Source organism: Stomoxys calcitrans, chromosome 1 (assembly GCF_963082655.1).
Source record: "Stomoxys calcitrans chromosome 1, idStoCalc2.1, whole genome shotgun sequence".
NCBI lineage: Eukaryota > Metazoa > Arthropoda > Insecta > Diptera > Muscidae > Stomoxys > Stomoxys calcitrans.
In genome coordinates, this window is record NC_081552.1 from 211,855,887 (window position 1) to 211,883,627 (window position 27,741).

Below are 27,741 nucleotides of genomic sequence, written 5' to 3' on the forward strand. Positions count from 1 at the left end.
CTGATTCACTTTCATTTCATATGACATTTGTGGTTACCCACATGGTGGTTACTCACATGGTGGTTACCTATATGGTGGCTACCTATATGGTGGTTACCTATATCGTGGTTACCTATATGGTGGTTACCTATATGGTGGTTACCTATATGGTGGTAACCTATATGGTGGTTACCCATATGGTGGTTACCCACATAGTGATTATCCACGTTGTCCTAACCCACATTCTGCTTACATGGTGGTTACCTACATAGTGCTCTCCCACATCGTGGTTACCTAAATGGTCGTTACTCACATGGTGGTTACCCATATGGTGGTTACCCAATTGGTGGTTACCTCAATAGTGGATACTTTTTCGCATTTATACTTTGGCTTCGACCCTCGTATTCCAATGGTTTAAGGCAAAAAAATTTTAATTAGAGCTTAATAAATGGATTGATGTATGAACAATGACTGATTCACTTTCATTTCATATGCCATTAGAAGCTGACAATCTTATAGTCTACAACAATTGTTATTTGGCCTTCCTTTGAATGAATGTTGGCAACACCGGCTGGTGGTCGATGATTCAATGGCTTGTCTTGAACACTTATTTTTCATGAATAGACCAACTACAAGTAAAAAAACAGAGAGAGAGAGGATTGAAATTTTGGATTTATGGTTTAATTGTAAAAAAAGCCTTCGCGTACTATGTAAACCAGTCTAGTATGGATGGATTAATGGCCATTTGAGTTTGAGTGGCCAAAGGAAACAGTTCAAAATAACGGAAGGGAACTAAGTGAAAAAATTGGAAGAAAAAAAATCCAATTGAAAAGATTCTGGAGATCAAAACACTTAGAGTGTGCGTGTCATTGACAGACATCGAAAATGACTTGTTGTAGTTTTGTGGTTTTGGCCATTATCGTTGCCTTAGCTTGCATTGACTGCGCCTGCGTGCATGCTTACAAAGCCACACATTACAGTCCAACGCAACAGGTCCAATATCTCCCTGTTTCACCTTACGGCTATGTGGGACCACAACCAGGCAAATCACAACTATTTCAAATAGTCAATGAATGGAAATATTTGGATTTTGAATATCCCACCTATGGCCAGAGGCAAAAGTCCATAGCCAATAGGTAAGAGAAATCTTGCGGATTGAAGGACAAATTGAAAATTTTCCCTTTTATTTTGTTGTTGCAGAGAATTCATAGCAGAAAATAATTTACCCTTGGGTGTGGATTTCTACAAGGATCGCATATTCATAACCACACCCCGCTGGAAGGACGGTGTACCTGCTAGCTTTGGCTATTTACCCTATCCTCCTAAGGAACAAAGTCCCCCCATACGTCCCTATCCCAATTGGGAGTCGCATGGTGATCCCTATAATCCAGATTGTACCAAGCTCATATCTGTCTATAGAACACAAATCGATGATTGTAATCGCTTGTGGCTAATCGATTCGGGTATAGTTAATGCCACGGTAAGCCTTAGTCAAGTGTGTCCCCCGAAAATTGTGGCCTATGATCTGCGCACAGACCAAGCGGTGGTTCATTATCAATTCCCTGCCGATCAGGTGAAGCAGGACAGTTTACATTCCAATATTGTGGTGGATGTGCATAAGGATCGCTGCGACGACGCCCATGCCTATGTCACTGATGTCTGGCGTTTTGGCATTGTGGTCTATAGCCTGAGGAAGAATCGTAGTTGGCGTGTGACCAACTACAACTTCTCACCCGATCCGGTGGCCTCAGATTTCAATGTGTTTGGCTTGAACTTCCAATGGCTGGATGGGGTATTTGGCATGAGTTTGTCTAAGGCCAAGACGCCTGAGGAAGAGCGTGTGGTTTATTTCCATCCCATGGCTAGTTTCAAGGTAAGGCTTTAATAAAAACTAAAAATACTCTTAATTTGTATGTGCGCTTATGTTACCCCAGGAATTTGTGGTCTCCAATAGCTTGCTGAAGGATGAAAGTCTTTGGCCGGCCAAAGCCCAAGATTTTGCCAAATATTTCATTGCCGTAGGCGAAAGGGGAGTAAATGGGCAATCTTCCACCTCGGCCATTGATCGCAATGGCGTCATGTTCTTTACCCAAGTACATCGTGACGATGTGGGCTGTTGGGATACCAAGAAGCCCTATGATGCTGCAAACTTACATCGTTTCCTGGAGGCCGAAGGCAATAGCACCCTTATACAATTTCCCAATGACCTGAAAGTCGATAACGAGCCTACGCAAAGTGTTTGGGTTATCAGCAATCGTCTGCCGGTCTATTTGTATAGCCAATTGAATTATGAGGAAATTAATTTCCGCATTTTGAAGGCAAATGCCAATGATTTGGTGCAAGGCACTGTGTGTGATCCCCGGAGTTATGTGCATCCCCAACAGCATTTAGTTCCAGAGTATCTGTACCATTGAGCAAACTGAACAGAACACCATTACATGCCTTACAAGTTCTTACAGCCTTTCATGGAGGTGGATATTTTGAAACTTTTGAGACCAATATTAGTCATTTTGTTTGTTTGTTTGCAATGCTCTTTGTATTTTTTTAAGTGTAGTTAATCTCCTTTTCATTGGTGTGATAAGACGACATTATAGAAGAAAAAATTTGGCATCTTATTGTTTTATTAATACATGCTGCCTGTACATAACAAAACATAACTGTATAATAATTTATAATACCCAATAAAGATGTCCATATATCCATTGTTTCCAAAAACTGTTGACTTTAATGGTTTGTATCCAAACGAAAAAGTGTTTCCGTTTAGAAGACTTGTATTTTAACTTTGGGTTTTTCGGAAGAATTTAGGTTTGGTGTTTAGAAAAAAAAAAAAATTGGAACACAGTGGAGGAATTAGACAAATCACTGCAATCAAAAAAAAAAAAAATCCACAACAAAAATTAAAAAAAAAAAAAAAAAAAAAAAAAACAATTAAAAGAGTGCTAAGTTCTTCCGAGCCGAGTCTTATGTACCCCCCAACATGGATCGCATTTGTCAAGTTATTCGCCCGATATCTCTTTATAGGCAAACCAAGAAGGATAATGGATAAGAATTGCTACGCTATTGGAGCTATGTGGACTAATTTGGGCCATACTTGATTTAGATGTTGGATGAAACCTGAAGCTTCCAGGGGCTCAAGAAGTCAAATCGGGAGATCGGTTTTTATGGGAGCTATATCAAGTTCTTGACCGATTTGGACCGTACTTAGCACAAATGTCGGAAGTCATAATAGAACACTATGTACAAAATTTCAGACAAATCGGGTGAAAATTGACGCTTACAGGGGCTCAACAAGTCAAATCGGGAGATCGGTTTGTATGGGAGCTACATCAGGATCTTGACCGATTTGGACCGTAATTGGTACAGTTATTGGAAGTCAAAATAGAACACTATGTGCAAAATTTCAGCCAATTCGGGTGAAAATTGACGCTTCCAGGGGCCCAAAAAGTCGAATCGGGAGATCGGTTTATATGGGAGCTATATGAAGTTCTTGACCGATTTGGACCGTACTTGGCACTAATGTCGGAAGTCATAACCGAACACTATGTGCAAAATTTCAGCCAATTCGGATGAAAATTGACGCTTCCAGGGGCTCAAGAAGTCAAACCGGGAGATCGGTTTGTATGGGAGCTATATGAGAATCTTGACCGATTTCTACCATAATTGGTACAATTATTGAAAGTCAAAATAGAACACTATGTGCAAAATTTCAGCCAATTCGGGTGAAAATTGACGCTTCTAGGGGCTCAAGAAGTCAAATCGGGAGATCGGCTTATATGGGAGCTATATAAGGTCCTTGACCGATTTGGACCGTACTTGCCAGAAATGTCATAACAAACACCATATACAAAATTTCAGCGAAATAGGATGATAACTAAGGCTTCCAGGGGCTCAAGAAGTCAAATCACGAGATCGGTTTATATGGGAGCTATATTAAGTTCTTAACCGATTTGAACCGTACTTGGCACAGTTGTTGGAAGTCATAACCGAACACTATAGGATATGAACCTATTTAGACCATATTTGGCACGCATATCGGCTTATGAACCGATTTGGACCATACGTGGCACAGTTGTTGACGATCAAACCAAAACACTTCATGCATGATTGATGATGCACCCTCTAGCGGCTTAAGAAGTCATGTTCCCAGATGGGTTTATATGGGAACTATATCAGGTTATAAATCGATTTGAACCATACACCGTTGTTCATGGTCAAACCAAAACATTTCATACAAAATCTCAGGTACATTGGATAATAATTGCGCCCTCTAGCGGCTCAAGAAGTCAAGTTCCGAGATCGGTTTATATGAGAGCTATATTAGATTATGAACCGACTTGGCATAGTTGTTGGAAGTTATTATAAAACACTTCAAGCAAAAATCCAGCCAAATAGAATACTAATTGCGCCCTCTAGAGGCTCAAGAAGTCAAGACCCAAGATGGGTTTATATGGCAAATATATCAGGTAATGAACCGGTTTAGACCATGCTTATCATAATCGTTGGAAGTTATAGCAAAACGTGTTATGCAAAGTTTCAGCCAAATCGGTTATAATTGCGTCCAATCGGTTATAATTGCGTCCTCTAGCGGTTCAAGAAGTCGAGATCCGAGATCGGTTTATATGCGAGCTATATCAGATTATGAACCGGTTTAGAGCATACCATTCGGCCAAATCGAATGATAATAGCGCCCTCTAGCGGCTCAAGAAATCAAGTTCCGAGATCGGTTTATATGGGAGCTATACCCGATTATGAGCCGACTTAGACCATACTTGGCACAGTTGCTGGATGTTAAAAGTAAACACTTTTTGCAAATGCGCCCTCTAGAGGCTCAAGAAGTCAAGATTCAGGATCGATTTATATGGCAGCTATATCAAGTTATGAACCGATTTGAATCATACTAAGTATAGCTGTTGAAGGGGATACCAAAACACAACATGCAAAATTTCAGCCAAATCTAATAAGAATTGCACCCTCTAGAGGCTCAAGAAGTCAAGACCCAAGATCGGTTTATGTGGCAGATATATGAAAACATGAACCGAGTTGGTTCATTTACAATCCCAACCAAAATTTCCAGCGCATAGCTTCACTCCTTCGACAGTTAGCGTGCTTTCGACACACGGACGAGATTGTAAATGGTTCAAATCGTTCCATGTTTTGATATAGCTGCCATCTAAACCGATCTTGGGTCTTGACTTCTTGAGCCTCTAAAGGGCGCAATTTTTGTACGATTTGACTCAAATTTTGCACGTGGTGTTTTGGTCTCACTTCCAACAACTGCGCTACGTATGGGTCAAATCGGTCCATGTTTTGATATAGCTGCCATATAAACCGACCTTGGGTCTTGACTTCTTGAGCCTCTAGAGGGCGCAATACTCGTCGGATTGGACTGAAATTTTGCACGTAGTGTTTTGGTATCACTTCCAACAACTGTGTTAAGTATGAGTCAAATCGGTTTATAATTTCGTATAGCCGTCATATAAACCGATCTTGGAACTTGACTTCCCGAGCCAATAGAACGCGCAATTCTCATCCGATTTGGCTGAAATTTGGCATGAGGTGTTTTGGTATCACTTCCAACAACTGCGCTACGTATGGTTCGAATCGGTCCATGTTTTGATATAGCTGCCATATAAACCGACTTTGGGTCTTGACTTCTTGAGCCTTTAGAGGGCTCAATTCTCATCCCATTTGGCAGAAATTTTGTTCAACGGCTTCTCTCATGACCTTCAACATACGTGTCTAATATGGTCTGAATCGATCAATGGCTTGATACAGCTCTCATATCCCGATTTTGCTTCTTGAGCCCCTACAAGGCGCACGAATGAACTGAAAGTATACACAACGACTTCTACAATCTTCAGCTTTCATTTATGGTTCGAGTCGAGTTCAGTTCTTATTCAATATTCTTTGTTTGCCTGAAAACCGCGCATAGAACTCGACATAAGCGATCCATGGTGAAGGGTATATAAGATTCGGCCCGGCCGAACTAGCACGCTCTAACTTTCTTTACATTGCTATTTTAATTAAAAATTATTTTTTTTTTCTCTATTTACAGTACAAAAATAATTGAAATAGGACGCGGTAAGTCAAAAATGTCTTTAATTGTCAATATGTAGTCTCTTGAAACTCTATGAAATACAGTTAGACGAATGCTTACATTTATCTTTACCTACCTACGCTCACATCGTGGCAGAGTTGAATTCATATCTTATTCTCTGTATGGATGACGTTTTCATCAAATGTTTGTTTATGTATCTACCAATGTGCCTCATTGACGGCAATAAACGCTGGTATCAGCAAAACACTTCTTGTCATATTTCAATGCATAACAATTCTGTACTTGTTTTATGTAATAAAAGTACACACAATACTTCTTTTATTTATATTTTTTTTTCAATATCTACAAAACATTAAAAACGCTTTATAAATAACTGGTAACAAAATAACTTAATAAACAATTAATACTACACATGAACTGAGTTTATGGCCGAACTGTTGACTGACTTTTCGTTTTGACATTTGTTGCATCAGCTGATTGAGCTTTGGTAGTTGCTTGGTTTCGGTCTGTTTGGCCCATTTGAGTTTATCTGCTTATAAATTAAGCTTCACTTTTTAACAAAGCCTGAGAGTATGCTATGAAATTCAATGCGAGAGTTTAAACGTCAACATCTACACAGAAAAAATATCATGACAATTTTTTCAATAAAATTTCAATAAATTTTGAGATTTTGGCAATTTTCATCTAAGAAATTAATTGATTCAATCATTTTTATTCCCACCACCATGGGGTGGGGGTATACTAACCTCGTTATTCCGTTTGTAACACCTCGAAATATTGATCTAGGATCCCATAAAGTATATATATTCTTGATCGTCTCGACATTCTGAGTCGATCTAGCCTTGTCCGTCCTTCCGTCTGTCGAAATCACGATAGCGATCGAATGCGTAAAGCTAGCCGCTTGAAATTTTGCACAGATACTTAATATTCATGTAGGTCGTTGGGGATTGCAAATGGACCATATCGTTTAAGTTTTGGATATAGCTCTCATATAAACCGACCTCCCGATTTGACTTCTTGAGCACCTGGAAGCCGCAAATTTTATCCGATTTGGCTGAAATTTTGCATGTAGTGGTCTGTTATGACTTCCAACAATTCTGCCAAGTATGTTCCAAATTGGTCTATAACCTGATATAGCTCTCATATAAACCGATCTCCCGATGTGACTTCTTGAGTCCTGACCACCCGCAATTTTCATCCGATTTGGCTGAAATTTTGAATGTAGTGTTCTGATATGACTTCCAACAGCTGTGCCAAGTACGATCCAAATCGGTCTAGAACTTGATGTAGCTCCCATATAAACCGATCTTAGCATTTGGCTTCTTGAGCCCTTACAAGGTGCCATTTTTGTCCGATTTGGCTGAAATTTTGCACATAGTGTTCTGTTATGACTTCCAACAACTATGCCGAGTACGGCATCTCCCATATAAAACGATCTCCCGATTTGACTTCTTGAGCCCCTGGAAGCCGCACTTTTCATCCGATTTTGCTGAAATTTTGCACATAGCGTTCTGTTACGACTTCCAACAACTGTGCTAGGTACGGCGCAAATCGTTCAAGTAAATGATAAAGCTCCCATATAAACCGATCTCCCGATTGGGAAAACTGTTTCTATATCAGGTTAAAGACCGATTTAGACCATATTTGGCAAGCATATTGAAGTTCGTAGCCAGAGTCGTTGTACACAATTACAACCAAATCGGATATGCATTGCGCCCTCTGGAGGATCACAAATATAATCAGTACATCGGTTTATATGGGAGCTGTATCAGGTTATGCAACGAATTTTGACCATACTTGGCACAATTGTTGGAAGTCATAAGAATACACCTCATGCAAAATTTCATCCAAATCGTACAATAATGCGCCCTCTAGCGGCTCAAAAAGTCAAGATCCGAGATCGGTTCATAGGGGAGCTATATCAGGTAATCAAGCGATTTGGACATTATCGTGCAAGAATTGCGCCCTCTAGCGGCTCAAAAATTCAAGATCCGAGATCGGTTTATATGGAAGCTATATCAGTTTATGAACCTATTTTACCCATACTTGTCACAGTTGTTGGATGTCATAACAAAACACCTCATGCTACATTTTAGCCAAATAGCGCCCTCTAGCGGCTCAAGAAGTTCAGATCCTAGAACGGTTTATATGGGAGCTATATCAGGTTAAGAATCGTTTTGTACCATACTTCGCATAGTTGTTGGAAGTCAAAATAAAACTCTTCATGCAAAATTTCAGTCAAATCGTGCAATAATTGCGCCCTCTAGCGGCTCAATAAGGGTCAAGATTAACCAATTTGCACCATACTTGGCACTGTTGTTTGAAGTCAAAACACGAACAATGCAAATTGGATATAAATTGTGCCCTCTAGAGGCTCAAAAAGTCAAGATCCGCTATTGGTGTATATGAAAGCTATATTAAAACATCCCGGCCGATACGGGATGACTATGAGCACCACACAGGCTGGAACTTTGAGCTCCGACTTGTGTGGTGCCCATCGTTATCACGGGAAGCTTAGCTGAAAGCTACCGGGCGCGTCCACAGGTTGCGGATGGTGGAAAGCTCCGTTTTTATGCGGAGTAGCTGCAAATGCGGCCGCGGGCAGTCAGCGATTTTCGAGAGGAGAGTCTCAGTGAGGAGTCAGGTGGCACTGGCTCTTAACTAAATACTGAGTGCCAATGATACTCGAGATGACAAGGCGAGTTATTGGCTTCAAATAACCAATGGCCAACATCAGCGCCTGTTCCCAGGTTAGGGGCGGATGGCTCGCCACAACGAGGGATACATGCAATCCCCCAAACCCATGCGGTTGGGGCGCTGGGCCAGTAACCCGCCCCCGGAAAACATAGAACTACTATGAAAAACAAAGGAATAGTAAAAACGAATCCCCCCCCAACGTTGACGACCCACGCAAACGAAAAATGGACCATGATTTGCGGATCTGCACCTGGAATGTCCGCACTCTTTATAGAGAAGGTGCAGTATACGCGCTGGCGGATGTATTAGAGAAGTACAAGGCAGACATAACCGCCTTACAGGAAGTGCGATGGACTGGGAATGGCGTCACTACAACACCAAACGGTGACGAACTATAGCTGCCATAACACGAGGCATGAATTTGGCTGCGGATTTGTAGTTAGTCGAAGACTGAAACACCTAGTCTCCAGTTTTACTCCGGTGGATGAGAGGCTAGCCACAATCCGCATAAAAGCCAAATTCTTCAACATCAGTCTTATTTGTGCCCATGCCCCGACGGAAGACAAAGACGAGCAGACCAAGGATATTTTCTACGAGCGCCTAGAGAGAGAATATGACCGCTGCCCCGCCCATGATATTAAAATCATTCTGGGAGATTTTAATGCGAAAATAGGGAAGGAAGAAATTTTTGGTCCAACAGTCGGAAAGTTTAGCCTCCATGAGATAACGTCCAGTAATGGGTTGAGGCTGATAGATTTCGCCGCGGCAAAAAACATGGTAGTTAGTATCACCAGATTTCAACATAAAAATATCCACAAAGCCACATGGCTGTCACCCGATCAAAACACGAGGAACCAAATTGATCACGTTGTGCTAGATGGAAGGCATTCATCCAGCGTGTTAGATGTACGATCGATCCGTGGAGCGAATATAGATTCGGATCATTACCTTGTTGCAGCAAAGGTTCGCACCCGTTTGAACATGGCGAGGAAAGTACGATCTGACACTGCACGGAAGCTGGACATTGAAAAGCTGCAGACACAACAAATGGCAGCGGCATACTCCACTCGACTGACCCAACTGTTTGATGAAAGCACTCCTTGTTCCGATGATATAATGGCGCAGTGGCAAACTATTGCCCACTCCATGGAAAATGCCGCGAAATCCTTACTTGGGTACCGGAAGCCTCCTCCAAAAAACCCATGGTACGACCAAGAGTGTCGAGATGCTACTGAAGCCAAGAATGCGGCATATAGAGTAACCCTGCAAATCAGTAGCAACGCGCCAGATGAAGGAGAGGTATCGGAGAAAAGGAGAGAGGAGAAACGTCTATTCCGCAGAAAGAAAAAGGAAATGGAAAGACGTGAGTGCGAGCGAATTGAGATGTACAGGAGTCAGAATGAAGTCCGGAAATTCAACCAAAGAATTAAACACCAAACCGATGGCTTTGGTGCAGGCACATCCTCCTTCAGAGACAAAGAAGGAAATCTGGTAACTGACACAGGCAACGTGCTAAGGATATGGAAAGAACATTTTACCCAACTGCTAGTGTCCGATGTTGGCAGCGAAGAGGATAAAGAACAACAAGGCAGCAGGAGCCGAGGGGTTACCCGCTGAACTATTTAAGACCGGAGGAGACACGCTGATAAGGCGTATGCATCAGCTTATCTGCGCAATCTGGCTTGAAGAACGCATACCCGATGATTGGAACCTCAGCATACTATGTCCCGTACACAAGAAAGGAGACAAGACGGAATGTGCCAACTACAGAGGAATAAGTCTCCTCCCCATCGCATACAAGATACTCTCGAGCGTACTGTGTGAAAGATTAAAACCTAAAGTCAATGAGATAATTGGGCCCTATCAATGCGGCTTTAGACCTGGTAAATTCACCCTAGACCAGATATTCACACTGCGCCAAATCCTGGAAAAGACCCGAGAAGGACAAATCAACACCTACCACCTCTTTGTTGACTACAAAGCCGCCTTCGATACTCCTTTACGTTCAAAGGTATTTCAAGCCATGTCTGAGTTTGGTATCCCTGCAGGATAAGACTCTGCAGGATGACATTTGCTGATACGCGTTCCTCAGTAAGAATAGGAAAGAATCTCTCCGAACCATTTAATACCAAACGATGTTTCAGACAAGGAGACTGCCTATCGTGTGATCTCTTTAATATCCTGCTGGAGAAGATTATACGAGATGCAGATGTGAATAGATATGGCATACTAATCACAAGAGAGCACATGCTACTTGCCTATGCATCGGTCACCGGAAGTAGTAACTGCAGCCTTTGAAAGAATCGAAAGAGAGTCAGTGAAAATGGGTCTGGCAGTAAATGGAGATAAGATGAAATGGATGGTTTCAGCTCCCAAAAAGCCTTGTACAACCGAGCAGATAAAGAAAATGGAGAAAGCTGGGAACCACAACTTTGAGACAGTCAGTAACTTTATTTACCTCGGCACCGCCGTAACCGAAACGAATGGCACCAGTTTTGAGATAAAGCGAAGAACGATACCGGCACAGAGATGCAACTTTGGATTAAGTAAGCAGTTTAGAAACAAGGCCACTTCACGACAGACGAGTAAATACTTACAAGACACTGATACTACCCGTGCTGTTATATGGTTCTGAAACATGGGTACTTGTGAAAGCAGATGAGGCAGTACTTGGAGTATTTGAGAGAAAGATTCTTCGTAACATATATGGAACAGTTTGCGTTAATGGAGAATATAGGCGACGTATGAACCACGAGCGTATGAACGACTGCGTTGGCTAGGTCATGTTGTCAGAATGGATGAAGAAGCTCCAGCAAAGAAGTCTTTTGAAGGCAAACACGGTGGTACACGCAAACCGGGAAGACCAAAAGCCCGATGGAAAGATCAAGTTGTGGGAGACACCTCGAAACTTGGTGTCGGAGATTTTAGAATGAGCGCAGAAGATCGAGGCGCTTGGAATGCTATTCTACGTTCGGCTAGTGGAAGAAATATTCTGTCAAAGCCAATTAAAGTAAGTATATTAAAACATGGACCTATATGGCCCATTTACAATACCAACCGATTTATACCAATAGGAAGTATTTGTGTAAAATTTCTAGCGCTTAGCTTTATTGCTTCGAAAGTAAGCGTGCTCTCGAAAGACGGATGGACAGACGGACTGACATGGCTAAATTAACTTAGAATATCAACCACCATTCTTTCGATGTGTTACATACGGATAGACTCAATTAGTATACCCCCATCCTATGGTGGAGGGTATACAAATTTCATCCAAATCGGATAAGTATTACGCCCTCTAGAGGCTCACGAAGTATAATCGAGAGCCTTGTTTATATGGGAGGTATATCAGGTTATGGAGCGATTCAGGAAAAAGTGTCTGCGCAAAATTTGAGACGAATCGGATAAGAATTACGGAGTCTGGAGGCACAAGCAATAAAATCGGAAGATCGGTGTATATGGGAGCTATATCACGTTATGGGCCGATTCGTACCCTACTCTGCACGTCTGGTAGAGGTCATAGTTTTAGTCAATGTGCAAAATTTAAGCCAAATCGGAAAAGAATTGCGCCCTCTACAGGCTCAAGAAGTTAAATCGGGAGATTGGTTTATATGGAAGCTATATCAATAGGTTACTAAGTAAAATGTAAGCCAAATCGGATAGGTATTACGTCCTTTAGGGGCTAAAGAAGTCTTTTTTATGGATCTGTTTATATGGGGGTTATATCCATATCTGAACCGCTATGGCCCATTTGCAATCGCCAATGCCCTACATCAATGCGAAGTATGTGAGCAAAATTTTAACCGGCCATACCAAATCATTGTTATGTCAAGAGCCTAGAGTTTAGTTAGGGATTCCTAACATTCCGCTGGGCGTTTCTATGTGTCTGGTAATTCCCTTCTTGGAAAATGTTTTCATGACTGTCGTTAAAGTCCGACAGACTAAATTCGAGCCACTTGTTGCGGTGTCATATACAATTAAGCTACGGTCCTCAAAAAAGAGAAGAGTTGCTTCAATTTTAGTCCACATACTCGTAGACTGGCTCAACTGGCCTTCAGTCATTGTTGAAGAAATAAACCAAATCGAGTTTGTGTCTTAAGTCTTTTGTTTCTCTTCATTTCACGCCCACTTTGCATTCAGATTCTTTCTTGCATTTCTATTAATAGCTGATTTCTTTTAATTTTAAAACGCCATAAATATTTTTTATATATAAATTGTTTATTGATCACAAACATATTGTCATGGTATAAAAAAAGTTATATAAAAATGCACCTAAAACTATTTAAAAAAAAAAATATACAACCAAAAATCTTTGAGAGATTTTGGAAGGTAACAAAAACTTTTGTGTGGCCAAAATGGGAGAAATGGGTATGGGGGGGGGGGGGGGGATTTCAATTTCAAAGGAAGCCAATAATAATGGGGAGTTGGAGAGGAATGCTTGCAACTACAATGCATGAATTAAATTCAACTAAAATGCGAGTGATGCTTAGAAACGAGAAAAAAAAAAAACCTTAATAATGAGTATTTGCTAGAAATTTAAAAGGGCATTTGAAAAAATGCCAAATTTTCAACATCATTCATTGAATTGGAGCATTTAATGACCAATTAGTGAAACCATTTAAAGTGGACGACATCATGTTGTGGCAATTTTGTTGTTTGTTGTCTTTTGTTCTACGTGCTTTGGTCCACATCAGATTGTAATGCCGAGCTCTTCAATCAAATCGCCTCAAATTATCTGCGCGCTGCTGTTGCTGGTGTAGGAGGATGCATTCGTTGCAGCTATGAGAGTGCTGCTGGTGCTGCTCTGCGTCATGAGCTAATCAAATCATTGCTGATCACCAGCCATGGTGTCGCTGTGGAGTGTATTTTTGTATACCCTCTCTCATTCAATGGCCTCAATGATTTCGTACTCCGCATCCAAAGAGTGATCGTAATCGATGTTGTATTTATTTTTGATTTTGCTCTTGTAATCTTTCAATTCATCATTGTCGATGGTGTTGGCATTTGAGGATTTCTTTGTGGCCGCACTGCCACCAGCGCCAAAATGTTGCTGACGCTGTCTTGCATTACCACCATTCGCGCTAGCTTTGCCAAGTGTTGGCTGTTGTTGTTGATGTGCATGGCGATGGTGGTCATTGCTGTCGCTGTTGCCCTCTTTGTTTGTGTGAAATTGTTGATATGGTTTTTGGTTGTCATTTTGGTATCTCATCTTTTCGAGATTGCCATCGAACAGTTCATTTGGGCTATTAATTTTGGTGCTGCTGCTGCCATAGGCATTCGATGTTGCCTTACTTTGGATTGTTTGTGAGTATTTCATGTGGCCTCTAAAACTATTTTTGGTATTATTACGAGTTATGGTTGCTGGTGCTGTTGCGAATGTTTGAGTTTGGGGTGCGGTGGGGTAGTTGGCTGCCTTTAAGGAGGCTACTCTTTGCCTCTGTTGTTGTCGTTGTTGCTGGTGTTGTCTTCTTGCGGGGGGTGGTGGTACTAATTCTAATTGTAATCTCTGTTGTTTTGTTTCTCCTTGATATTCTCGCATACTTCTGCCATTTTTATTGGTTCTTTGTCGCTGCTGCTGTTGTTGCTGCTGCTGCTGCTGCTGCCGTTCTTGGTGGCCTCTTTCGAAATTTCCCTTATTTCCATTTTTGTCTTGCATTAGGCCACCACTGCTGCTGCTACTCTGCTGTTGGGCCTTATATCAAATAGAGTTGTCAACAAAGTTGCTCTCAGTTGTTCGATAGAGCTCATCATTGTTTTCGTACAATTGTTCCGAGGCCGGACAATTGACATTGGACCACCAATCGCAGACACGAACGGCCTGATTGAAAACAGTACCATTGGGGCAAACAAATGAATATTGGTGGCCAGAGTGAAGGCACCAATGCCAGATCTAAAAATAGAAGCAGAACATTTGAAAAACATTTTAAACATCAATACAACTGGAAAAATTTTCGGGGTTTTAAAGACTTCGAGAATCAAATGGAGGAGATCAGGCCAAATCAGATAAAAGTCATAAAATAACTCTCAACCAAATTGGATTAGCATTGCGCCATCTAGTGGCTCAAAAAGTCATTTGGGTTAAGGGTTTATATAGGAACTCTATTAGGTTATGGTCTCGTCTCGGAGCATACTTGGCTTGGAAATAGAAAGCCAAAGGTGTTGGCAATGATATTTAGAGGTTTAAAAAAAACATTTTTTCAAATTTCGGAAAAATCTTGTTAAAAAAACAATTTTTATGGCTAAAGGACCTTTAATTGACAGCTATATAGTTCCATGTGACAGCTATATAGTTCGATATGGATGAAACTCGGCACCGATGGCGAGGTATCTAACATAATCCACTGCTTCAATTTTCAAAGAAATCTATCAATGAGCCTTTTTTAGGGCCAAGATCTTAAATCGAAAAATCAGTGCTTATGACAACTGTATCCAAATATTGGCCCAATTGTACTCTGTTCAAAAATTATGTGTAAGGGTCCCATACAACCCTCTGTTCCAAATTTCGACTAAGTCGGATAATAAATACGCTTTTTATCTGCAAAAGATCTTCAATTGGGAGATCGGTGTATATATGGGGCTATATTAAAGTTTAAACGCATATTCGCACTTAACTCAACCTGCCTATGGTAAAAGTAACAATCTTATATACCCTCCACCATGGATCGCATTTGTCAAGTTCTTCGCCCAGTATCTCTATACAGGCAAATAAAGTCTAATGGATAAGAATTGCTAGGCTACGGGAGCCATATTTGGCTTGGATATTCGAGACCAAAGAAGATGCCATTGTGCTAAATTTCAACCAAATCTGATAAAATTACCCCCTATAGAGACCCAAGAAGTATAATCACGAGATCGTTTTATATAGGAGCAATATCAGGTCCGATTCAGACCATACTTGACACGCATATTAGAAATCAAAGTCATTGTGCAGAATTTCAGCCAAATCGAATGAGAAGTACGCCCTCTAGAGGCTCAGGAAGTAAAAACGGGAGATCGGTTTACATGGGAGCTATATCAGGTTTTAGAGTGATTCGGACCATACTTGACAGGTATGTTAGAGGTTAGGAGCTATATTAGGTCCGATTCCGACCATACTTGGAGCGAATATTAGAAGTCAAAGAAAAAGTCATTGTGCAAAATTTCAACCAAATCGGATGAGAGTACGCCCTCTAGAGGCTCAAGAAGTAAAATCGGGAGATCCGTTTATATAGGAGCTATATCAGGTTTTAGAGCGATTCGGACCATACTTGACAGGTATGTTAGAGGTTAGGAGCTATATCAGGTCCGATTCAGACCATACTTCGCGCGAATATTAGAAGTCAAAGAAAAAGTCATTGTGCAGAATTTCAGCCAAATCGAATGAGAAGTACGCCCTCTAGAGGCTCAGGAAGTAAAAACGGGAGATCGGTTTACATGGGAGCTATATCAGGTTTTAGAGTGATTCGGACCATACTTGACAGGTATGTTAGAGGTTAGGAGCTATATTAGGTCCGATTCCGACCATACTTGGAGCGAATATTAGAAGTCAAAGAAAAAGTCATTGTGCAAAATTTCAACCAAATCGGATGAGAGTACGCCCTCTAGAGGCTCAAGAAGTAAAATCGGGAGATCCGTTTATATAGGAGCTATATCAGGTTTTAGAGCGATTCGGACCATACTTGACAGGTATGTTAGAGGTTAGGAGCTATATCAGGTCCGATTCAGACCATACTTCGCGCGAATATTAGAAGTCAAAGAAAAAGTCATTGTGCAAAATTTCAACCAAATCGGATGAGAGTACGCCCTCTAGAGGCTCAAGAAGTAAAATCGGGAGATCCGTTTATATAGGAGCTATATCAGGTTTTAGAGCGATTCGGACCATACTTGACAGGTATGTTAGAGGTTAGGAGCTATATCAGGTCCGATTCAGACCATACTTCGCGCGAATATTAGAAGTCAAAGAAAAAGTTATTGTGCAGAATTTCAAACAAATCTGATGAGAAGTACGCCCTCTAGAGGCTCAGGAAGTGAAGTCGGGAGATCGGTTTATATGGGAGCTATATCAGGTTTTAGACCGATTCGAACCATACTTGGCGCGTATATTAGAGGTCATAGAAAAAGTCATTGTGCAGAATTTCAAACAAATCAGAAGAGAAGTACGCCCTCTATAGGCTTAAGAACTAAAATCGGAATATGGGTTTATATAGGTGCTAATCTTAGATTTAAGAGCAATTCAAAACATACCTGGCACGTATATTAGAGGTCATAGAAAAAGTCATTGTGCAGAATTTCAAACAAATCTGATGAGAAGTACGCCCTCTAGAGGCTCAAGAAGTGAAGTCGGGAGATCGGTTTATATGGGAGCTATATCAGGTTTTAGACCGATTCGAACCATACTTGGCGCGCATATGAGAGGTCATAGAAAAAGTCATTGTGTAGAATTTCAGCCAAATTAGGTAAGATTCACATCCTATAGAGGCTCAAAAAGTAAAATCAGGCGATCGGTTTATATGGGAGCTATACCAGGGTTTGGACTGGTTCGGACCATGCTTGGCACGTATATTGGAAGTGATGGAAAACACCACAGTGCCAAATTTCTGCCAAATTGGATTAAAATTACGCCCTCTAAAGGCTCAAGAAGTCAAATCGGGAGATCGATTATATGAAAGCTATATCAGGTTTTAGATCGATTCGGACCATACTTAATATGTATGTTAGAGGTCATAGAAAAAGTCGCCTGGCCAAATGTCAGCCAAATTGGATAAGAATTACGGCCTCTAGAGGCTCAAGAAGTAAAATCGGGAGATCGATTTACAAGGGAGCTATATCTGGTTTTGGACTGATTCGTACCATACTTGGCACGTATGTTAGAGAACATAAGAAAAGTCACTGCGAAAATGTTATTAAAATTGGGTAAAAATCGTGCCCTCTAGAAGCTCAAGAAATCTAGTCGGAAGATCGGTTTATATGACAGATCGGTTTATATGGGAGCTATATCAGGTTATAGACCGATTCGGACCATACATGAGAGGTCATAGAAAAAGTCACTGTGCAGAATATAAGCCAAATCGGATAAGAATTACATCCTCTAGAGGCTCAAGAAGTAAATTTGGGAGATCGGTTTATATGGAAGCTATATCAGATTTTAGGTCAATTTGAACCATACTTGGACGTATTTTAGAGGTCATACAATGTTACAGTTCCAAATTTCATCCAAATTGGATAAGAATTACGCACTTTAGAGGCTCAAGAAGTAAAATCGGGGATCGCTGTATACTTGGCGCGCATATTAGAGGTCATAGAAAAGTCATTCTTCGAAATTCGAGCCAAATTGGATAAGAATCACGCCCTCTAGAGGCTCAAAAAGTTAAATCGGGTGATCGGTTGAGCTATATCAGGTTATAGACCGTACTTTGCACAATTGTTTAGAAGTCGTAAAATGACACTATCTGCAAAATTTTAGCCAAATCGGACAACAATTGTTGCTTCCAGCGGCTCAAGATGTCAGATCGGGAGATCAGTTTATATGGCGACATTTTAAGTCGATCCGTCCGTCTGTCACGCACGCTAACTTTCGAAATAGCTAAGCTAGATGCTTGAAATTTTGCATAAACACTTCTTATTAGTGCAGGTCAGTTGGGATTGTAAATGAGTCAAATCGGTCTTTGTTTTGGTATAGCTGCCATTTAAACCGATAACGGATCTTGACTTCTTGAGCCTCTAGAGGGCGCAATACTTATCCGATTTTGCTGAAATTTTGCACCAAGTATTTTCTTTTGACTTTCAACAACGGTGCCAAGCACGATCGAAATCGGTTCATAACCCGATAAAGCTCCCATATATAACAATCTCGGATCCTGACTTCTTGAGCCCATAGAGGGAGCAATTTTTATCGGATTTGGCTAAAATTTTATATGAAGTGTTTTGGTTTGACCATCACCAAGTGTGCTAGGTATGGTCCAAATCGGTTTATAACCTAATATACTTCCCATATAAACCGATTTCGGATATTAACTTCTTGAGCCGCTAGAGGGCGCAATAACTATTTGATTTTGCTGAAAATTTGCAAGTGTTTTGTTTTAACTTCGCCAAGTATGGTTCAAATCGGTTCATGACCTGATGTAGCTCCCATATAAACGGATATCCCAATTTTGTTTCTTGGGCCACTAGAGGGCCCAATTCTTATCCGATTTGGCTGAAATTTTGTACAATCAAATCCTTTATAGTCTTCAATAGCCAAACAAAGTGTGGCCCAATCGATTCATAACTTGATATAGCTGATATAGCATAGCAATTCTCATCCATTATCCTTTGATATTGGCCAAAGAACTTGACAAATGCGATCCACGGTGGAGGGTATATAAGATTCGGCCCGGCCGAACTCAGAACGCTTTTACTTTTTGTTTTTGTATTAATCCAAAACAGGAAACAGATTTGCTACGATACGTAAAACAAAAAAAAAATATTTTGTGTTTTTAAATTGGGTTGCCCAAAAAGTAATTGCGGATTTTTCATATAGTCGGCGTTGACAAATTTTTTCACAGCTTGTGACTCTGTAATTGCATTCTTTCGTCTGTCACTTATCAGCTGTTACTTTTAGTTTGCTTTAGAAAAAAAGTGTAAAAAAAGTATTTTTGATTAAAGTTCATTCTAAGTTTTACTAACAATGCATTTACATTCTTTTAAAAAATCCGCAATTACTTTTTGGGCAACCCAATAGAAAGAGAATTGAGATCCTAAGAGAGATCCTCTCGTTTTTCCATCTTGCACTGTAATTAGACACTCAAACGATGCTGATCGTGCCATTCTCCAAGAAGGTATTAATTTTCTCCGTACTATCCAAGACCATTCGTAACTTTATCGTCCCGGTAGCTTTTGCCCTTAGAAGGCCACCGTAGCGCAGAGGTTAGCATGTCCGCCTATGACGCTGAACGCCTGGGCTCGAATCCTGGCGAGACAATCAGAAAAAATTTTCAGCGATGGTTTTCCCCTCCTAAAGCTGGCAACATTTGTGAGGTACTATGCCATGTAAAACTTCTCTCCAAAGAGGTGTCGCTCTACGGCACGCCGTTCGGACTCGGCTATAAAAAGGAGGCTTAAACTTGAATCGGACTGCACTCAATGATATGTGAGGAGTTTGCCCCTGTTCCTTAATGGAATGTGAGGTACTATGCCATATAAAACTTCTCTCCAAAGAGGTGTCGCTCTGCGGCACGCCGTTTGGACTCGGCTATAAAAATGAGACTTAAACTTGAATCGGACTTCACTCAATGATATGTGAGAAGTTTGCCCCTGTTTCTTAATGGAATGTTCATGGGCAAAATTTGCAATTTGCAAGCTTTTGCCCTTATGGCCAACATTTTGGAAAAAAAAAAGATTTCCTCTGCTATTAGAGCGATATCAAGATATGGTCCGGTTTGGACCCCAATTAAATTATATGTTGGAGGCCTGTGTAAAATGTCAGCCAATTCGAATAAGAATTGCGCCCTTTGGGGGCTCAAGAAGTAAAATCGGGAGATCGATTTATATGGGAGCTGTATCGGGCTATAGACCGATTCAGACCATAATAAACACGTATGTTGATGGTCATGAGAGAATTCGTCGTACAAAATTTCAGGCGAATCGGATAATAATTGCGACCTCTAGAGGCTCAAGAAGTCAAGATCCCAGATCGGTTTATATGACAGCTATATCAGGTTATGAACCGATTTGGACCATACTTGGCACAGTTGTTGGATATTATAACAAAACACGTCGTGCCAAAATTCATTCAAATCGGATAAGAATTGCACACTCTAGAGGCTCAAGAAGTCAAGACTCAAGATCGGTTTATATGACAGCTATATCAGGTTATGAACCGATTTGGACCATACTTGGCACAGTTGTTGGATATTATAACAAAACACGTCGTGCCAAAATTCATTCAAATCGGATAAGAATTGCGCCCTCTAGAGGCTCAAGAAGTCAAGACCCAAGATCGGTTTATATGACAGCTATATCAGGTTATAAACCGATTTGAACCATTCTTGGTATAGTTGTTGGATATCATGACAAAACACGTCGTGCGAAATTTCATTCCAATCGGACAAGAATTGCACACTCTAGAGGCTCAAGAAGTCAAGACCCAAGATCGGTTTATATGACAGCTATATCAAAACATGGACCGATATCGCCCATTTACAATACCAACCGACCTACACTAATAAGAAGTATTTGTGCAAAATTTCAAGCGGCTAGCTTTACTCCTTCGGAAGTTAGCGTGCTTTCGACAGACAGACGGACGGACGGACAGACGGACGGACATGGCTAGATCGACATAAAATGTCACGACGATCAAGAACATATATACTTTATGGGGTCTCACACGAAATTTCGAGTAGTTACAAACAGAATGACGAAATTAGTATACCCCCTATCTTATGGTGGAGGGTATAAAAACAGACCAAAGAAAACAAAGACGTGACATGATGTGCCGTACGACAATGTTTGTCTTACATGTAGTCATAACGACAACAAACTTCATGTAGTCTCTCTGCAAATTGCGGAGTTGCCTGAAAATCAAAATGTTTTCAAAATCATAACAGACAGCTTTCTTCGAAGTTATGAGCAAAGCGTATTCCCAATTCAGGCAATTTTTGCCTAAGCTTATAAAATTGATGATTGACTCTGTAATTCGTCGAATAATATCGCTGATTTGGGGATGGAATCCCAGAAACTTCAATGCGGTTAACCTTTCGACCAAATTTTTGAAAACATTTTGATTTGAAACCAAATGATTGCCAACTAATAAATAAGTTGAGTAACCATTGATTTGGTAGTCATCCCTATGGTAAAGGCCAACCAAAAACAATTGATCCATGAGAATCAACAGATCAATGACAACAACAACAACAGATCAAGTTATACTACACTTACCTGACATCTGGTCTCCGTATCCGCATAATATCCGGGTGTACGACCTTGGCATTTGAATGACAATCCCTTTGGCACAGAATCATATGTTGGATAATCAACTCCGGCTGTGTATCCATCAATTTGCTGTAGAAAATAAAAACACAAACGTTATAAAGTGGTAGTTGTGAATGTTGCACATAGAATATAATTAAATACACAAAGAACTTGGCAAGAAATGAGGCAATACTTTGAGAAATGCAACACATTTCAAAAGAACAATGAAAAGAAACGAGTCTAGAATGATAACAAGGGAAATATTGAAAACTTTGTTCTAAGCTATGGAGTTTGTTTGAGTTTAAGAACTCTAATTGAGTATGTTTTTTATGGAAGCTTTACAAGGTTATGGACAAACTAAGTTTGGGCAATTGATATTTTGGTTGGATGTCAAAATTTGATCCACTTCGATTTGAAATTTGTTATCCAGGTAACCTTAAGTCGAAACCTAGGATCGGTTGATATGGAAGCTATATCAGGTTAAAGACTTAATTGTTCAGCTTAAATGTTGGCAATCATAACAGAATATCACCTGGACATACCATCGTAATTGTGTTCTACCACTTTGTTTATGTCAAACTACGGAGATACTTCTCTCCTATCAGCATAAGTGACCTCGATAGACTGCAGAGCAACAATACTCAAATAGGTTAGAGGATAACCACCGCTGAAATTGTGTTCTTATGTTCTGGACTGAATTCAAACTCAAGCTTTCAGTGTCATAATGAAAACTTCTCATGTTGCCTGTTTGCGCTCTTTTATTTTGATTTTTCAAATCTTTTCGTGATTTTTCGAACTTATTTTTCGGCTCAAGATCATATTCAATGCTTTCTATTCAAATAATAGCATAGTAAAGAAATTACAAAAGTTGGACAATAAGGTGTTGTTATTCAACACACTTTGACTGGCATGATGGATCCTGATTTCTGATACTTCATGCATACCCAACGAATGCAAACCCAACTTCTATTGAGTAAGTTGTAGAGCTTTTTTATGAAACAGGGCTCAATACGTTCTTTAACTCTCCGTTGAGCAGTAAGGGAGAAGAAAGCCTTACTTTCCACTATTCCGATACAAACTAATCATCAATGCTAAGAACAACAAGAACATCAACATTGCCAAACTCATTTTGTTGTGCACTTGAGCATTCATTGAATATCACTGTAAGTGTTTTTTGTGCTTAGGTCGCACTGACCACAGCGACGGGAAAGTTCGTTTGGTTAGTCTGTTTGCGCTCTTTTATTTTGGTATTTAAAATCATGTTGCTGTATTGTTCCCTTCGCCGTAGGATGAGGGTATACTAATTTCGTTATTCCGTTTGTAACACATCGAAATATTGATCTGAGATCCAAGGATATACATTCTTTATCGCCTTGACATTCTTAATCGATTCAGCCAGGTCTCTCCGTCTGTCTGTCGACAGAAGTAGGAGTAAAGGGTAAGTGCTTTAATATTTGCATAAATACTTCGGGTCGGTTAAGATTGTAAATGGGCCAAAGCGGCCCAAATTTTGGTATGGCTGCCATATAAATCGATATTGGATCTTGAACTCTTGAGCCTCTAGAGGGCTTAGTTCTTATCCGATTTGGCTGAAATTTAGCTTGAATTATTTTGGTTGACCATGAACAACTGTGTCAAGTATGGTCCAAATCGGTTTATAATCTGATATAGTTCCCACATAAACCGATTTCGGGTCCTCACTTCTTGAGCCGATAGAGGGCGCACCTATTATCCAATTTGGCTGAAATTTAGCGCTAAGTGTTTTGGTTTGACCATGAACAACTTTTTCAAGTATGGTCCAAATCGGTTTATAACCTGATATAGCTGCCATATAAATCGATTTCGGATCTTGACTTCTTGAGCCGCTAGAGGGAGCAATTATTTGGTTGCCCAAAAAGTAATTGCGGATTTTTCATATAGTCGGCGTTGACAAGTTTTTTCACAGCTTGTGACTCTGTAATTGCATACTTTCTTCTGTCAGTTATCAGCTGTTACTTTTAGCTTGCTTTAGAAAAAAAGTGTAAAAAAGGTATATTTGATTAAAGTTCATTCTAAGTTTTATTAAAAATGCATTAACTTTCTTTCAAAAAATCCGCAATTACTTTTTGGGCAACCCAATAGTATCCGATGTACCTGAAATTTCGCACGAAGTGTTTTTGTTTGACCATCAATAACTGTGTGAAGCATGGGTCAATTCAGTTCATAAAACTATATGGCTCCCATATAAACCGATTTCGGACCTTGACTTCTTAAGCCGCTAGAGGGCGCAACTATTATCCAATTTGGCTGAAATCTTCCATGAAGAGTTTTGGTTTGACTATAAACAACTGTGTCGAGTATGGCTCAATTCAGTTCATAAACCTATATAGCTCCCATATAAACCAATTTCGGATCTTGACTTTTTAAGCCTCTAGAGGGCGCAATTTGTATACGATTTGGCTTAAATGTAGCATGGTGTGTTTTGATTTGACCATCAACAACTGTGTCAAGTATGGCTCAATTCAGTTCATAACCCTATATAGCTCCCATATAAACCGATCTCGGCTCTTGACTTTTTGAGCCGCTAGAGGGCGTAATTATTGTCCGATCTGGCTGAAATTTTGCATGAAGTGTTTCAGATTAACCATGAAAAACTGTGTCAAATATGATTCAAATCGGTTTATTACTTAATATAGCTGCCATTTAAACCGATCTCGGCTCTTGACTTCTTAAGCCGCTAGAGGGCGCAACTATTATCCAATTTGCCTGAAATCTTCCATGAAGTGTTTTGTTATAACTTCTAACAATTGCGTAAAGTATGGCTCGATTCGATTCATAACCCGCTATAACTCCCATATAAACCGATTTCGGATCTTGACTTCTTGAGCTGCTAGAGGGCGTAATTATTGTCCGATTTGGCTGAAATTGTGCATGAAGTGTTTTGTTCTAACTTCTAATAACTGTGTCAAGTATAGGTCAATTTAATTCATAATCCTATATAGCTCCCATATAAACCCATCTCGGAACTTGACTTGTTGAACCGCTAGAGGGCGCAACTATTATCCAATTTGGCTGAAATTTAGCGCAAAGTGTTTTGGTTTGACCATCAACAAGTGCATCAAGAATGACACAAATCGGTTCATAGCCTGATATAGCTTCCAAATAAACCGATTTCGAATCTTGACTGTTTGAGCCTCTAGAGGGCGCAATTCTACTCCGATCTGGCTGAAGTTTTGCATGAAGTGTTTTGGTTTGACCGCGACAAGTATGGCTTAATTCTGTTTATAACCGATTTCGGATCTTGACTTCTTGAACCTCTAGAAGGCGCAATTCTTATCCAAATTGGCTGAAGTTCGGATCTTGACTTCTTTAGCCGCTAGAGAGCGCACAATGAATTCCACCCTGGTCTGCAACAGCCAAACCAAGTATGGGCCCAATCGGTTCCTAACTTGGTATAGCTGAAGTAGCTAAGCAATTCTTATCCATTATCTTTTGTTTGTCTATTAAGAGATATCGACCAAAGGACTTGACAAAAGCGATCCATGGTGGAGGTGGAGATTCGGCCCGGACGAACTTAGCAGGCTTTTTCGTGTTGAAGATAAACTCTTATACTTATCAATCTTGCCTCATATGCATGCATGTTGCCACCCCATCCGTCAGAATCCAGAATGCCAATGAATTAATTTACGACCTCTCAGCCTGTATTGACCTTCATGTCACAGCATTATAACGCATTTCCATGCCATCTTTTGTTTTGTAGCTTTGAAAACCAAAGAAGATTTAAGAATTATTTTTAATCATACCATGAATTGAAATGCAAATCCATGTTAACAACTTACAGCGGCAATAACAATGAAAAACCAAAAAAAAAGAAAACTACTACCCTCCAATATAAAGGCAAAACATTGCAAAAATCTATCAAAGCACTAAGCCGCCTGGCCAGCCAGCCTCTGAAATACCATTGACTAGGCAGGCAGGCTGGTAGACCGGCAGAGAGTACCATCGTGGTAGTTAGTCATTATGACTAATTTGAAATGCTAATGTGTCAGCAGATTGAACATCACATCGAATTGTAAAGCGAGAAGAAACAATGAAGAATTGTTTGTTAATGAATGGATGAGTGAATGAATGAATAAAATACTCAAATTAATTGATGTTGTTAATGTTGTTAGGAAAAACTGCCAACACATAAAATTGAAGAACTATTTTACTCCACACATAATGACGCCATTGCACTTCATAGTGCAATTTGTAACACATGAATGCATTACTTTGACGGCTTTAATTAGAATAAATGGCTTTATGCGGGATGTTGTAGGAATGTTTGTTCAAATTGATTTTTTTTTAATTTATTTCTTAGAAAACATTCGAAACTAATTAATTTGAAATGAATTTTAACGAAAATTTTTGATGATCCTAGGATATTAAATTCGCAGATATATTGTCTTGACAGATATAATATAATGAAATGTAGAACTATATATATAAAAGAGTTGCATGACGCCCAAACGGCTAGAATCATGAATTTTTGCACAAATGTTGGTATTGGATGATAGGCACGGGATGTGACTGGATTTGGTGATATCCCCACGGTTAGGTACTAAAAAGTACCAAAAAGTTCGAAATGGTACATTTTTGCCCAGCGCGACCAAAAAAAAAATAGGATTTGTTCTTGGACTCAAATTAAAGAGCGTCTCGAAAAACTAAGGTTTGGAAAACAATTTTTTGGAAAATCGTAACGAAAGTGGGAGTTATAGTACGTTTAGTACCGCAATTGGTACTATTTGGTACTTTCCTTGTATATTGAACCAGGGCTGCGGAGTCTAGCCCTAGACTCCGACCACGGGTCGCAGTCTAAGTAGGAGTCGGAATATTAAGCTGGAGTCGGAGAGCGATTCCGAGTCGGGGCAAGCGTGCTCAACTCCAAACCAAAGTCCGACTCCTGCTCAATAGTCCGATTCCGAATTCGACTCCGGCCTCAAAAACTCGACTCTGGTCGACTCCGAAACCCTTAATTGAACTAGAGCTCTGAGTTTTGGAACTAAGGTACCCTATGGCAACCTTAATTGAATGACTAAAAGAGTCTTTGGACAACTGTACATTAAGGTACTAAAAAAAGTACGAAATTAGTGAACTTTGTACCCGGCGGATGGATAAAGGTGGAATTCTGAAATTTGACTTAAAAGACATCTGATGCAAAGGAATGAGAGTAAAAAGAGAAAAAAAAAATGGAAAAATAGTGCAGGTAAAGGGAGAAAACGTACGTTTAGTACCGCAATTGGTAGCATTTGGTACTTTCTTTACTGATGAAGCTAAAGATCTGAAATTTGGCATGTAGGTACAACCAGGAAAAATATGATAGGTGGCTATGATCTTTTTACAATTCGTACATTTTGGTACCCAAAATTGGTACCATTTGGTACTTTCTATGCAGATGGAGCTATAGGTCTCAAAATTGGCATGTAGATACAAGAAGGAAATATATAATGATTCACTCAAAATTCATACATTTTGGTACCAAAAAGTACAAAATAGTAAGAAAAAGCTTATCTTCGCCTTCAGCGAACGGGTAGTGCTAAAATTAAGCACTTTGACAAACATCGCAGTCTTGACTTGGTGACTCTTGATGATCTTTTTACAAATCGTACATTTTGGTACCCAAATTGGTGCCATTTGGTACTTTCTGTGCAGATAGAGCTATAGGTCTAAAATTTGGCATATACAGGAAGAACTTCGAAATATATGAAGGGCGACTAAATGTTTTTTTCACAATTCGAAAATTTTGGTACCAAAATTGGTACTATTTGGTACTTTTTTTTATACATGAAGCTATTATTCCGAATCTTGAGAACACACGACAATGGATTCTGCTAAAAATTTATACAAAACAATTTTAGTTGAAGGGCATTGTTGTAATCTACATACCAAACGTCTGTCAAACTATCAAAAATGTAAAGCTTCTAGGAACCGAACAAGGATGATCGAGAGACCGGTTTACATGGGAGCCATATCAGGTTATAGATCGATTCAGACCGTATTTGGCACAGTTGTGGAAAGTTACAACAGAACTTCTCATACAAAAGTTCCGCCAAATTGGACAAAAA

General features: G+C 40.0%; 3 protein-coding genes and 1 long non-coding RNA gene across 4 annotated transcripts in view; 2 read left to right on the forward strand and 2 right to left on the reverse strand.

Annotated features, from left to right (window-relative positions):
* LOC106086479 (nucleolar protein dao-5) overlaps nucleotides 1-6,355 on the reverse strand; it is a 151,798-nt gene extending 145,443 nt beyond the window's left edge. The window contains exon 1 of the mRNA XM_013251187.2: nucleotides 6,153-6,355. The gene's annotated coding sequence lies outside the window, so the exon portion shown is untranslated. The remainder of the gene's footprint in view (nucleotides 1-6,152) is intronic.
* The window catches only part of LOC131998582 (uncharacterized), a 211,953-nt gene that overhangs the window by 130,316 nt on the left and 53,896 nt on the right, over nucleotides 1-27,741 (forward strand). The window contains exon 3 of the long non-coding RNA XR_009396368.1: nucleotides 6,035-6,060. This is a non-coding gene — a long non-coding RNA (uncharacterized LOC131998582). The remainder of the gene's footprint in view (nucleotides 1-6,034; nucleotides 6,061-27,741) is intronic.
* Nucleotides 634-2,637, forward strand: LOC106086510 (protein yellow). Its single transcript, XM_013251213.2, has 3 exons — nucleotides 634-1,115; nucleotides 1,180-1,852; nucleotides 1,914-2,637. Exons 1-3 carry the CDS (start codon nucleotides 865-867, stop codon nucleotides 2,391-2,393), a joined length of 1,404 nt encoding a protein of 467 aa, XP_013106667.2. The 5' UTR covers nucleotides 634-864; the 3' UTR covers nucleotides 2,394-2,637.
* The window catches only part of LOC106086019 (uncharacterized), a 35,135-nt gene continuing 21,823 nt past the window's right edge, over nucleotides 14,430-27,741 (reverse strand). Inside the window, exons 2-3 of the mRNA XM_059371074.1 lie at nucleotides 21,626-21,748; nucleotides 14,430-14,621 (exon numbers count right to left, since the gene is read on the reverse strand). Of these exons, the coding sequence (XP_059227057.1) occupies nucleotides 14,430-14,621; nucleotides 21,626-21,748 (315 nt within the window). The remainder of the gene's footprint in view (nucleotides 14,622-21,625; nucleotides 21,749-27,741) is intronic.